Source organism: Heterocephalus glaber, unplaced genomic scaffold, assembly GCF_053883595.1.
Source record: "Heterocephalus glaber isolate CG9 unplaced genomic scaffold, H.glaber_assembly_v1.0 deba00001442, whole genome shotgun sequence".
Taxonomy (NCBI): Eukaryota; Metazoa; Chordata; class Mammalia; order Rodentia; family Bathyergidae; genus Heterocephalus; species Heterocephalus glaber.
The window spans coordinates 28344698-28357698 of NW_028258296.1; the positions used below are offsets into that span (position 1 = coordinate 28344698).

Consider the following 13001-nt stretch of genomic DNA (forward strand, 5'->3'; position numbering starts at 1 on the left):
AATTTTGAAACTTCAGATGCAGTATAGCTCTTTACTGTGTTTGACCAATTGTCTGGCTCCCCCTATATAATACAGACTCATAAGAACAGCAGCATGAATATGTATTTGTTGAAAATATATATAGATATAGATATCTATAGATAGATAAATACATAGATAGATAGATACATAGATAAATCTATCTATATATATCAAGAAGTGTTTCTGAGTGCAAATTTGGGCCCCAAACTTGGGTGGGAGATAATGATTACTAACCCTATCATTACTAGATAATCATTACTAGTCCTAATAAGAAATGGCTAAAAAATATATTATAGCACTTATATTAGTTTTACAACCTGAGCCTTCATTCAAACATTAGGGACCTAGGGATTTGTACTGGTTTATTTTCCTCTTCTTTGAAATCAAGGGTCAATACCTACTTCCTAACCTATCTCACCCAGCTGACATAGAACAGATTTAATTTTGATTGATTTTTTTTTCTCTAAGAAACAATAAAGTTTGAATATTCCTTATCCAAAAGGCTTGAGGCTAGAACTGTTTTGGATATTGAATATCTTTGGGTTTTGGAAATTTGTTTATACATAATGAGATATTTTGAGGATAGGACCCAAATATCAGCATGAACTTCATCTGTGTTTCTAATACCCTATATATGTATTAGGTTATACAGATAACCTATAGATAATTTTATATAATTTTTATACAATATTTTTAGTAATTTGGTGCATAAAACAGATTGGTGTGGAATTTTCCGCTTGTGTCATAGTGGTACCCAAAAAGTTTCCTATTTGGGGGGATATTTCAGATTTTGCGTTTTCAGGTTAGGAATATTCGATCTGTACTTTACAAGGGACTTAACTGAGAAATGTAAAAACATTTCCAAGGAAATAATAGCCCCAGTGACAAGTTTTACCTTCACTGAGAATAAGGTCATAACCTTAACCCAAATGACAGGACTAATGGTGGATTTTAATTATCCATTTCAATATATGCTCCATTTTTAATATGGATAATCAAATGTTAACATTCCTTTTTTTCTATCTATACCTTTATATATTCTTTCATAAATGTTACATTCATAAAGATAATGAATTATACAGCATATATATATCCCCCCTGGTACCAGGGATTGAACTTGGGTTCTTGTGCCTGCGAGGCAGACGGCAGAACCACTGAGCTAAATCCCTGGCTCAGCTTGTATATTGATGTCTTGCAAAATAAATCAAGGGTTCCAGATTTATTATAATACTTTCGTCATTTTCTCATTAAAGGTTTTTCCCTGAATTAGCATTTTTGCAGTGGTGACAACATATGGTAAATTTTAAAGGGATTTAGTTGAGGGGAGAAATTCACTTATTAAAAGGAAATCATGGCCAGGTGTGTTGGCTCACGGCTGTAATCCCAGCACTTGGGAGGCTGACGCAGGAGAATTGCTGTGAGTTAAAGGCCAGCCTGGACTACGTAGGAAGACCCTGTCTCAAAAAGAAAAGAAATCAGAATAAGAAATTGACTATAACTATATATTTAATTTCAAAACCTACAAATGGGCCAGAAATTTAGCTCAGTGGTTACACCGCCTGCCTTGCAAGTGCAAGGACCCAAATTCAATCCCCGGTAGCAAAAAAAACACACAAAAAAACCCCTACAAATATCTGTGCTTTTCAGGTTATGAAAGAGCAGGAACAGTACATTGCCGCACAGTACAAGGAGGCCAGAGATTTGGGACAAGAATTGAGGCTAACCCAAGAGCAGTTGCAGAATGCTCACACAGAATTGGTGGAAGCTCATCGTCAGCAAGTCCAAGCACAGAGACAAATAGAAAAGCTCACCAGTGAACTAGAAGATATAAGGCAGCTTTCTAAAGAGAAAGTAATCCCTATTCTAAATTATTTCATTTAACTGAAAATCTAAAAAAGTTTTATATGTTTTGAACTGTATTGTATAGTTCTTAGAAAAAATGAACTGTGTTGCACAATAGGAATGTACTTAATGCTGCTAAATTACATACTTAAAATTATAACTTTATGTCATACGTATTTTACCACAATTTTAAAAAAGAAAAATAGTTAACTCTGTTGTACTTACATAACTTTATAATATTACTAGGGAGTCCCTCCGAACTCAGTTTTGGCCAAGACTAATTAGTACCTGATAAATTGAATTACAAAGCACTTTTAGACTTTCTTTTATTTTTAAGAGTAGTAAAAATTTATTGAAAGATAGCTTCTGCCTAAGAGAGGCAGAAAGGGGACCAGAAAATGAGTTGCCCACCTCTTTTAGACTTTCAAGTGAATATGAACTACTACTTGAAGAAAATTAAAGCTAATAAATCTTTTTTTAAATAAAAGTTTTTACATTTGTAGCCACTCTTATACATGAAATAAAAGCATTTCTGGTAATCTTAAGTTTTCAACATTGGGAAATCTACAATTCAGAACCCTTGGAAAGAAGTAAAATGCTTTTTAAAAAGTCTATTTTTATGCTAATACCATGCTAGTTTTGTTTGTACTGCAGTTGACTACAGGTTACTGAAACCTCAGAACAAAACCAACAAAAGCAAAACTCCATTCACTTAAGAGGGGAGTATGTATATAATAAAAGTATGTAATTAAAATCATAGTCATACCCAGCATAAACTAGAATAAATAAAAACACAAATCAACTTGATAAGTAAATAATGCTTCTGGAGAGCAAAAATACAAAGGCATACCAAGGAGTACACTTTTATATGCCAAATATAGATGATTATCTAAAGTTCTGTACCCCATGGTTATTAGTTTGTTTCACAGAAAGCATTGGTTAGAAAACTAGCATTATGATAACAAACAGTATGCCATTACTTTCAATTTTACTTTAGACCTTTTTGAAAGGTCTAAGTTTTAAAGTGTACCATTTAATAAGCTAATTTTGAATGTTTATATAAAAATTAAGCTGCTTGCATTAATCCACTGGATTTGTTTAGATATGATAACCAAATAAATTATATTGCCTTTACTCAATATAATTTTTAAGGAAGCTCACAGAAATCATTTAGCTGAAGAATTGGGGGCATCTCAAGTACGTGAAGCTCATTTAGAAGCAAGAATGCAAGCAGAAATCAAGAAATTGTCAGCAGAAGTAGAATCTCTCAAAGAAGCTTATATGGAGGTAAAGAAAATTTTAAATTATTCTACTATCCCTCATAAAAATGAGTTGACCTATCTGGACAGAAGTATGAGTTTAGCTCTTAAGTGTTCATTATAGAATGATACATTGTGGTCTTCATTTATGATAGCTAAACATACAACTTTTATTTCATATCTACTGAGCTAATATACTACTGCACAGTATAAGGTTAAGAGCTTGAGTTCCTAATCCAGACATTTTTGGGTCTAAATCCTGGCTCGTCATTAAGCATCTACATGATCTTAGCCAAGCTACTTAACCTTTCTGTCTAAAGTAGATATAATAGGGCCGGGGATTTAGCTCAGTGATTCTGCCACTTGCCTCGCAAGCGCAAGGACCCAAGTTCGATCCCCAGTACCAAAAAAATAAATAAAATAAATAAAGTAGATATAATAATGGTATCTGTCTCATAGAATTGTGAGGATTAAATAAAGTAACACATGTAAAGTTCTTAGACCAAAGCGTGGTTTATCATTATTATCAATTATAAAATGGCACTTGCAAAAAACTGACTGGAAATATTTGGTAGCTAATATAAATAGTTTTATATGATGTTAATCTATAGTGCTTTGTAATTTGAAACATTTTTTCTGATAGTAAGTTAGGCAATACTAAATTTTTTAATCTATCATTATATCTTGAGCCTTTATTGAAATGAGGAATACTTTTTTTTTTAAAGACAGGGTCTCACTATGTATTCCAGGCTGGCCTTGAACTCGCTAGGTACCCCTGGCTGGCCTCAAACTCACAGTGATCCTCCTGCCTCAGCCTCCCAAGTGCTGGGATTACAGGCATTTGCTACAACACCCATCTGAAATGGGGAATAGTATCAATTAAAATAGTGTTTTTCATCTTAACTATATATGAGGATATTACCCAGAGTCTTTGTATATGATCTAAACAAGTTACTTACTGAACTTGGTACTAATAAAGCATTTTTCTGTATAACAAGGATTGCAAATACATTTGTATTAAACTCTTTTTGAGGGAGTTGGTAATGTTTTTATGAGGGATTGATGGGGCTTGTAATAACTATGTCTTGCTTAAGTTCGTTTAGATTCGGCCTTGCAAAACAAAATATATTTGCAAGTTGAATTCAGTTCTTAAGCCAAAACATTGTAATCATTGGTCTTTAGATTTAAATGTGAATGGTTTTGGATTGAGCATAGTTATTTAATTGATTTTAGCCGCTTCATTTAATAATGAATAATAAGTCCATCTCATGTATTTGCCCTTAACTGCTTGTTACACATTTATTATATGGCCTTTAATTTTATTTTTATCTCTAGTAATTTTATTTTTAATTATTTTATTTTATCTGTAATTACTTTGTTTCATAAGCTACCTAAAATTTTATATGAAAGTATATAAAATAAGTTGTAAAAACTGATTCTAATATTGCTGTTTATTAAGTATTTGGTACTAATATTTCTATGCCTGACAAAGTATTTCATAAAATATGTAATGTATTTTCCTGCTTTTATTACTGACAAAAATTTATTTTTAAAGTATGTATATTGTTTGAATATAAAAATGAGTGTAAGGTATTAAAGTAATGGAGAGTTAAAAGAGGGATCAATAATTTTTACTAGAATTTTTAAAATGTGGTTTTACAATTGTCAGAAAAGTCATTTAATAATTGTAAAACTTTTTGGCAGGGGGTACCTGGGATCAAACTTGGGTCCTTGCGCTTGCGCAGCAGGCAGCAAAACCACTGAGCTAAACCCCTGGCCCAAAACTTATTATTTTGGGGGGTGATAATGAGATTGTTTAAACATTTTGTTGTGGTAAAATCTATAGATGATCAAAAATAGAAGGGCTAGGGATGTAGCCCAGTGGCACCACGCCTGCCTGGCAAGCACAAGATCCTAAATTTGATCCCTGGTACTGGAAAAAAAAAAAAGAGTAGTATAAGTGGTATAATCTCCCCCATGTTTATAATTTAACTTCTCTAATTATCAACTTATGGCCAATTTTATTTCACAAATGTGTTGACCATTTCTTTTATTAAAAGGAAATACTTTAGGGGAGGCCGAGCTCCGTGGTCCCACTGCCTGCCTCGCAAGCACAAGGACCCGAGTTCGATCCCCGGTACCAAAAAAAAAAAAAAAAAAATACTTTAGGGAATAAAAAGAGATGCTGTTAGTAATTAGACCAAGACACCAATTATAAAACCCAGATGCTTCCAGACATACTGGGAAGTGTGGTTAACATGTTTTTAACCTCAGTCACTTCCCTCCCTATTTTTCCCTCAGTATTCAAATATTTCTTTTTAAGCAAAACACTTATTGGTTTTTTATATATATATATATATATAACATTCACCATAGGGAATTTGTACTTGTATGTGATATATCTTTCTTCTTTTTTTACCATTCCCCCCTTGACCTCTCTTTCCCCTCCATATTTACATGTTTCCATTTTTTTGCTTCTATTCTCTTGTCTCTTCTTTCCTTTCCCCCTCCTTTGTTCCTCTTCTCATTTGAACATTTTCTTTCCATTTCCCAGTATCAATTATACATTTTCATCCTTATTTACACTTTCTCTTTCTCATACCAGAAAAACAATGTGGTATTTAAACGTGTGTGTCTGATTTATTTTATTTAGGAGTATGGTCTTGAGGTGCATCCATTTAGCTAGAAATGTCTCAAGCTCATCCTTCTGTATGGCAGAATAGTACTCCATTATATAAAAAAAATATATCTTTATCCATTCATTGATTGGTGGGCATTTGGGCTGTTTCTAAGATTTAACTATTACAAACTGTGCCACTATAAACACATGGGTGTGCATGCATCACTGTGGCTTGATGCTTTTAATTCTCTTGGGAAGATGCCAAGAATGGGAATGGCTGGGTCAAATGGAACCTCTAGTTTTTGTTTTTTGAGGAATCTCCACACTGATTTCCACAGTGATTGCGCTAGTCTACATGTCCACAAAGAGTGGAGAAGTGCTCCTTTTTTCCCCACAGCCCCACCAGCATTTGTTTTTGGTTGATTTCTTGATAAGAACCATTGTTTCTAGAGTGAGATGGAATCTCAGTGTTGTTTTAATTTGCATCTCTCAAATGACCTATGATGTTGAACATTTTTTCATAATTTGCCATTTCTACTTCTTCATCTACGAAGTATCCATCAAATATTTATTTTGATGCAAATTCCAGACATCATTTCACTTGTAAATTTTTCAAGAAGTATTTCTAAAAGAGGACTATTTTTAAAAATCCTAACAGTAGCATTATCATACAAAAATTTCTTAATATCATTAAATATCTATTGTTCAGATTTCCACATTTGTCTCAAAAATGTCTTTATAGGATCCAAATGGAGTCCTTTGCATATGACTGTTAAGTAAATTTAAGACTTTCTTTTGATTCTCTCCCATTTTCTCTCTAGTATTTTATTTGTTTAGAAATCAGGTGTTCATAGCTGCAGACAGAATTTACTTTCTTTTAGGAGAAAGTAAGTGGTCGTAGCAAGTATGACAGTGTTCTTGAAACCAAATCACCTTCTTTTCTTGTGTGTGTGTGTGTGTGTGTGTGTGTGTGTGTATTTTGGAACTTTATACAGGTAATTTCACATCAAGAGAACCATGCCAAATGGACTATTTCTGCTGACTCTCAAAAGACTTCTGTTCAGCAACTAAATGAACAACTAGAGAAGGCAAAACTGGAATTAGAAGAAGCTCAGGACACTGTAAGCAATTTACATCAACAAGTTCAAGACAGGAATGAAGGAATTGAAGCTACAAATGAAGCATTACTTATTAAAGTAAGCATATAAAAGCAGTGAAACAAATTTATGACTTATTTTTCCTCTTCTTATAGTTTGTAAGGGACATTATGGCCAACATATGCCTGTTTGAATAAAAAGCATTTTATGTAGAAGACTAATTGGGAAATTACTACTATGATGTACATCATACTGCCACAAAAATATAAATAATAAAACATAAATTTATCCAACCATAACATTTACTTTAAAGGCGTTATACTTCATGTACCTAAAAAACAAGCGTTTTTCAAAATCAGTAAAATTCCTTTAAAAATCATGAAGTAGAAATATACAAGATTATACTTTAAAAAATTTTTTAATGTATTCAAATGTAGACATCATTTTTAAATAGCCTGTTCTACTTATTTACTTCTATTGATCCTGGCAATTTTCTCTAAAATTTGAAATTAATCTCAGTATGGATATATAGAGATTATATATAGAGATTAATTTTCATAAAGTTAATATTGGTAGATATTAAAAAGTTAATATATAAGATAAAGTTATTAGTAATACTCTTAAAAGTGAACAAACTAATAGTTGTGAAGCAGTAAGTGGTTTTATAACAAAATAGAAGTTATTAAAAAAGGAAAAAAATTCAACCAAATAATACCTTAGTAATACTTCTAGTTCTCTACCAAACTGAGCGCTTAAATTCTTTTTCTAATAGGGTTAACATTTATAGTACTAGACGAAAGCTGAATCGATATAATCTAAAATTAAGTTTAGGGGCTGGGATTGTAGCTCAGTGGTATAGTATGTGTTTATTATGTGTAAGGCTCTGGGTTCTATCCCAGGAATATAAGTTTGTGTGTGTGTGTGTGTGTGTGTGTGTGTGTGTGTGTGTGTGTCTTTAGGCTTAACTATATAATAATTTCATTAAAACAATATTCCTAGTATTCTGGAGATTTGTAACATTTATACAAAGTTACAAATCTTCATTTTGAAAAATTAGCCTTAAAAATTAAGATGCTGTTGTATCCCCTTGTTACACTAATTATCTCCACTCACTTGCTAGATAGATACTATTACCAATGAGATAAATGCAGTTAGACTGCACATATCAATTACACAGAAGATTTTAAGTTCAGAGACTTGGGAAATTGCCAAAATATTGGCTATAAAGTAGCCATTCTTAAATGAATGGTAGCTAGAGATCTTAGAACATGTAGTGTGATTGGCCAGTACTCCAATATACATACCAGTTAGAAAGTAGAATCCCTTTGTTGACTGACACAGATCTCAAAACTCAACCTCAAAGGCTCGAAAGTCTAGAAAAGAAGTTAAGGAGGATAAAAGAAAAATAGAAAGACTAATAGAAGTACCAGAGCACACAGTAAGAATTAAAGAAAGGAGCTCCATTGACAGCATCAGTAGACAACAGAAGAAAGCAAAAGTGAGGGAGAAAACTTTGAGGCAACTAGCCTTTCTAGCTTACCTCCTCCACTACCCTACCCAGTATCCTAGTTTTTGTGGGGTTTTTTGTTTGTTTGTTTGGCAATACCGGAAATTGAACTCAGGACCTTGTACTTGCAAGGTAGGCATGGTGCCACAGAGCTAAATCCCCTCCCTCAGTATTCTAGTTTTTGAGGGCAACTGGAGTAAGGGTAAAGCTAAGACAACTCTGACAGCCCTGAAAGCATCATTATATTATGGAACACCACACTAATCTTCTTACAGTGACCTTCTTTGAGTTTTAAGAAAAAGGTGACATGCTTAAGGTACTCATTGTACTCCCTTTCATTGTAAAAGTTACATGTCATTCTACTTATGTGAGATTTATTTTTCAATTATGATGAGATAATGCATGACAGGAAAAAAAACTCAACTCCAGATAAGCAAAATTCTCAGCACTCTAGGAGGCTGGGACAAGAATATCATAAGTTTGAGCCCAGGCTGGGCAACTTAGTGACTTAGTGAGATTCCATCTCAAAATAAAAAATAAAAGAAAGGCTGGAGTTGTAGCTCAGTAGGAAGGCCTTGGGTTTAATCTTCAGTTCCACAAAAAGAAAAAAGAATATGAATGTGGGTGGGGATGTAACTCAGTAGTGAATGCTTACATAGTATGCACAAGGCCCTGAGTTTGATTCTTAACACTGCTAAGAAAAAAAAAAAATTGGCATGGTGTCTAGCCTCTTACAAGTAAAGTTTTTTCTAAATACAGTAGTATACCTGAAAAAACTAGAATATGCATGTTCAAGTTTTCATTTCCTACGATATAGTAATTATAACAGTTTTAATTATAAGCATAATTATTTTTTAAACCCAAACTTAATAATAGAAACTATCAGATTTAAGGTGACTGATTTATATTTAGATACAGATATAGATATGGATATATCTTATAAATGTGTCTTATAGATGCCTGTAAGAAAAGGTAAAATGAAAAAAAAAAGGTAAAATGTACTTATTTATCAAAATATTGTTTCTTTATATTTTTAGGCTTTATGATTTTTCAGTGTTATATTTCATTCCTAGGTTCCCAAAGTTGGATCATAGGACCCAAATGAAAGACATGGGAAAATATAATGAAAAGTTTATTTAATAAAGATTTATTTATTACATGTCAATCATTTTTTTCAAAATAATAGATTAAGAAAATATTCTTTTAATGAAAACATATAAAACAAAATAGCTAACGTATATTTATTTCCTTTTAGAAACTTTGAAAGGAATCGTTTTTTGTGTGTATGTCCATGTTAGATTTAACAAAAGGTAGTGTACCTCAATACTTTTTTCTTTTCTTATTTTTTTTGGTACCGGGGATTGAACTCAGGACCTTGCACTTGCAAGGCAGGCAGCAGAACCACTGAGCTCAATCCCTGGCCCTACCTCAATACTTTTGCAGAGAAATTTTTAGGTATAAGATTTCATTCTTGAATAGAATTTGATTCCTTAACACTTAAAAAAGTCTCTAAGAAAAATTTGATTTTCATGGAATTCCTTACAGTACTCCAAAGGTATAAATGAACATATGTAATTGTCTCAAAATGAAGCTGTCTTAAATAGTACAGGTTTAAACAGTACTTGGAATACTCAAGAATTGTTAAAACAATTCCTGTACAAGATGAATGTTGACTTAGATGACTTCTGAGTCTAATTTTCTAAGTAGTTCATTCATTTAACAGAAATATATTGTACACTGACTATGTACATGCACCATTTTTTTTTTCCAGGAATCAGAATTAACCAAATTACAAGCCAAAATTTCTGGACATGAAAAGGCAGAAGATATCAAGTTTCTATTAGCCCCATTTACACCTCCAAAAGAAACTATGCCTGATATTCAAGATCCAGAATTCGCTAAACATCCTCACACATCTTTTTTCAAGTGCAGAAAACTACGTCGCTCTATTAGTGCCAGTGACCTTTATTTCAAATCTCAGAGTAATGAAGATCTTTCTGAAGAATTACTACAGGACTTTAAAAAAGTGCAATTAAAACAGCCTTCAACATTAGAAGAAAGCCAGAAGGATCTGATTTTTACCCAGCCAGACTCATTTAAACCTCTTACATATAACCTAGAAGATGATCGTTCTGAGAGTAATGACTTTAGTACTCTTAGTGGAATGCTAAGGTACATAAACAAAGAAGTTGGACTATTAAAAAACTCTTCTATGCCGACAGGTGCTGGTTTAACTCAGGTATGTATTTCATACATTATAAGTTGTAATAATTTGTCTCTAGTGAATATCATTTTATTACTTCAAGGAAAATTTGTGCAGGGGTTGAGCAAATTTCCAAAATGCTTGGGACCAGAAGTGTTTCAGATTTCTTCAGATTCTGGAAGATTCAAATTCTTCAGATATCATGCATAATGAGATATTTTGAGGATGAGACTTAAGTCTAAACACAAAGTTTATTTGTGTTTTGTATACCCAGAGCTTAATGGTAGTTTTGCAATATTTTTGGTATATAAACCAAAGTTTCATAGTGTGAAATTTTCGTCTTGTGTTGTCTTATTGGCACTCAGAAGTTTTTGTGGTTTGGTATGTTTTGGATGTCAGATTAGAGATTCTCAACTTGTATTTAAATGAATCATGCTATGTCATGAAAATCCTGTTTTTATGTGTTTGTCTTAGGTCAGTGATGGACATATAATGTAAAGGTTGGAATAGAGAAAAAGTACTTTTCATCAGTGATACACAGATTGTTAAGTGGGAAAACCAAAAAATTTATTGTTTAATTTTTTATTAGTTTATTAGTACATGTGTGTAGTACATAATGTTTACATTCCTTTTGGAAGGTTGGTACATGTACATAACACATCTTAATTCCTTCCAAAATATTTAAAGGACTCAAATTTCACCAAAAAGTGGCTTAGAAATGACTTAATACCTGGTAAAACAACTATTAATATTTGAAAAGGGAAGATTTTAAAATTTATATGTTAAATATAACTAATACTAAAAAATATATACTCTGAGTTATGATGTGAAATAATATAGGGAAAGAGGCAGAGAGACAGTGGAAGTGGAATGGAAAACAAAAAGAAATATTGAATTGAGAAGAATTAGAGAAAGTAGGTTCTGAAGTGAACATTTTCCATAATTTTGTCATAATTTACTGTTTACTTGGGTTCTGTGTATGAGATTAAGTAATTATTGGATATATCTGACATTTGGAAAGTTGATTTACTGATTGCCATTATTAAAAAACAAAGAATAGGGCTGGGGATTTAGCTCAGTGTTTCCGCTGCCTGTCTCGCAAGCGCAAGGGCCCGAGTTCGATCCCTGGTACCAAAAAAAAAAAAGACAAGAATAAAGCCAACTCCCATCATATTTTTTATCTCTTGATCCTAAATATATATCTTTTTTTTTTTTTTTTGTACCAGGGATCGAAATTAGATCCTTGCGCCTGCAGGCCAGGCAGCGGAACCACTGAGCTAAATCCCTGGGCCTTTTTTTTAACCCAGCTACTTACGTACTTTAAAAAAATTTTTTCTTGTTTTATTTTATTTTATTAGTGCATGTTTGTAATTCATGCAGTTTAAAATCATCCTGGAGAGTGGTTACATGTACATATTACAGGTTTTTTTTAAATTCCCTTCCCCTTACCTCCCCCTCCCTCTTCCTGCTCCAATTCCCCAATCACCTTTTTCATACCTGTTAATACTATTTGTCTTAGCAAATGTTGTGGCTTTTAATATTTACATTGATTAGGGTTATTAATTTTCTGTAGATGACATATCTTTATTCCTCTCATTTCCCCTTCCCTAAAATATCTTTACTCTGTGTTCATCTTCCCTTCTTTTCTTCCTCTTCTTTCTTTCATTTATTTATTTGTTTGTTTGTTTGTTTATTGGTACCGGGGATGGAACTTGGGTCTTTCCGCTTGTGAGGCAGGTGGTGGAACCACTGATCTAAATCCCCGGCCCCTTCCTCTTCTCTTTTGAGAGAAAGGCGGTGTTTCTTTTCCTTTGGGGGAGAGGCCCAAGTACTTTCATGCCTTAAATATGCTTGCCTATTTGTTATTTTGCTTCTTCATTTAAACTACATCTTTCACCTTTTTTTATGTCCTACTTCCTTTCATTTCCAGGCATCTTAAATTCATGGCCATTGTTGCTATCTCCTTACCACCCTTAACCCTCTGTAGTTTAACTGTATTTTACTTTTTTTGGTACTGGGAATGGAACATGCTACACAAGAAAGCATTCTGCCACTGAGCTACATCCCCACTCCTTTTTATTTTTTGAGACAAGGTCTTCCTAAATTGTCCATGCTAGTCACAGACTCATGGTCTTCTATTTCAGACTCTCAAGTAGCTAGGTGTGTGCTATCATGCCTAGCTCACATACTTTATTTTTATGTCTTCTGTGTTGAGTTTTAAAATTAATTTAGTTTAACGTTGACTCCCAACCCACTCCTCTAAATCGGAACTACTGGCTTTTTATATCCATGTAGTCTGCTATTGAGTTTCTGTTTCATATTTTGCAATTGACTAAATTATGCTTCTGCACTCTTGCTTTAAATTATGCTTTTGATTATTACAGTGGACTTTTAATGCTAAATCAGCATAAGAATATTTCAAATATTAATCTATTATTTTGCATTATTCTAG

General features: G+C 32.8%; 1 protein-coding gene across 17 annotated transcripts in view; it reads left to right on the forward strand.

Annotated features, from left to right (window-relative positions):
* Ccdc18 (coiled-coil domain containing 18) overlaps window positions 1–13001 on the forward strand; it is a 181221-nt gene that overhangs the window by 112936 nt on the left and 55284 nt on the right. For 14 of the 17 annotated variants that reach the window (XM_021255355.2, XM_021255356.2, XM_087213131.1 and 11 more), the window contains 4 exons: window positions 1669–1872; window positions 3016–3150; window positions 6738–6938; window positions 10118–10585. In XM_021255355.2, coding sequence (XP_021111014.2) covers window positions 1669–1872; window positions 3016–3150; window positions 6738–6938; window positions 10118–10585 — 1008 coding nt within the window. The remainder of the gene's footprint in view (window positions 1–1668; window positions 1873–3015; window positions 3151–6737; window positions 6939–10117; window positions 10586–13001) is intronic. The other 3 variants (XM_021255359.2, XM_087213132.1, XM_021255362.2) reach the window with 3 other exon arrangements.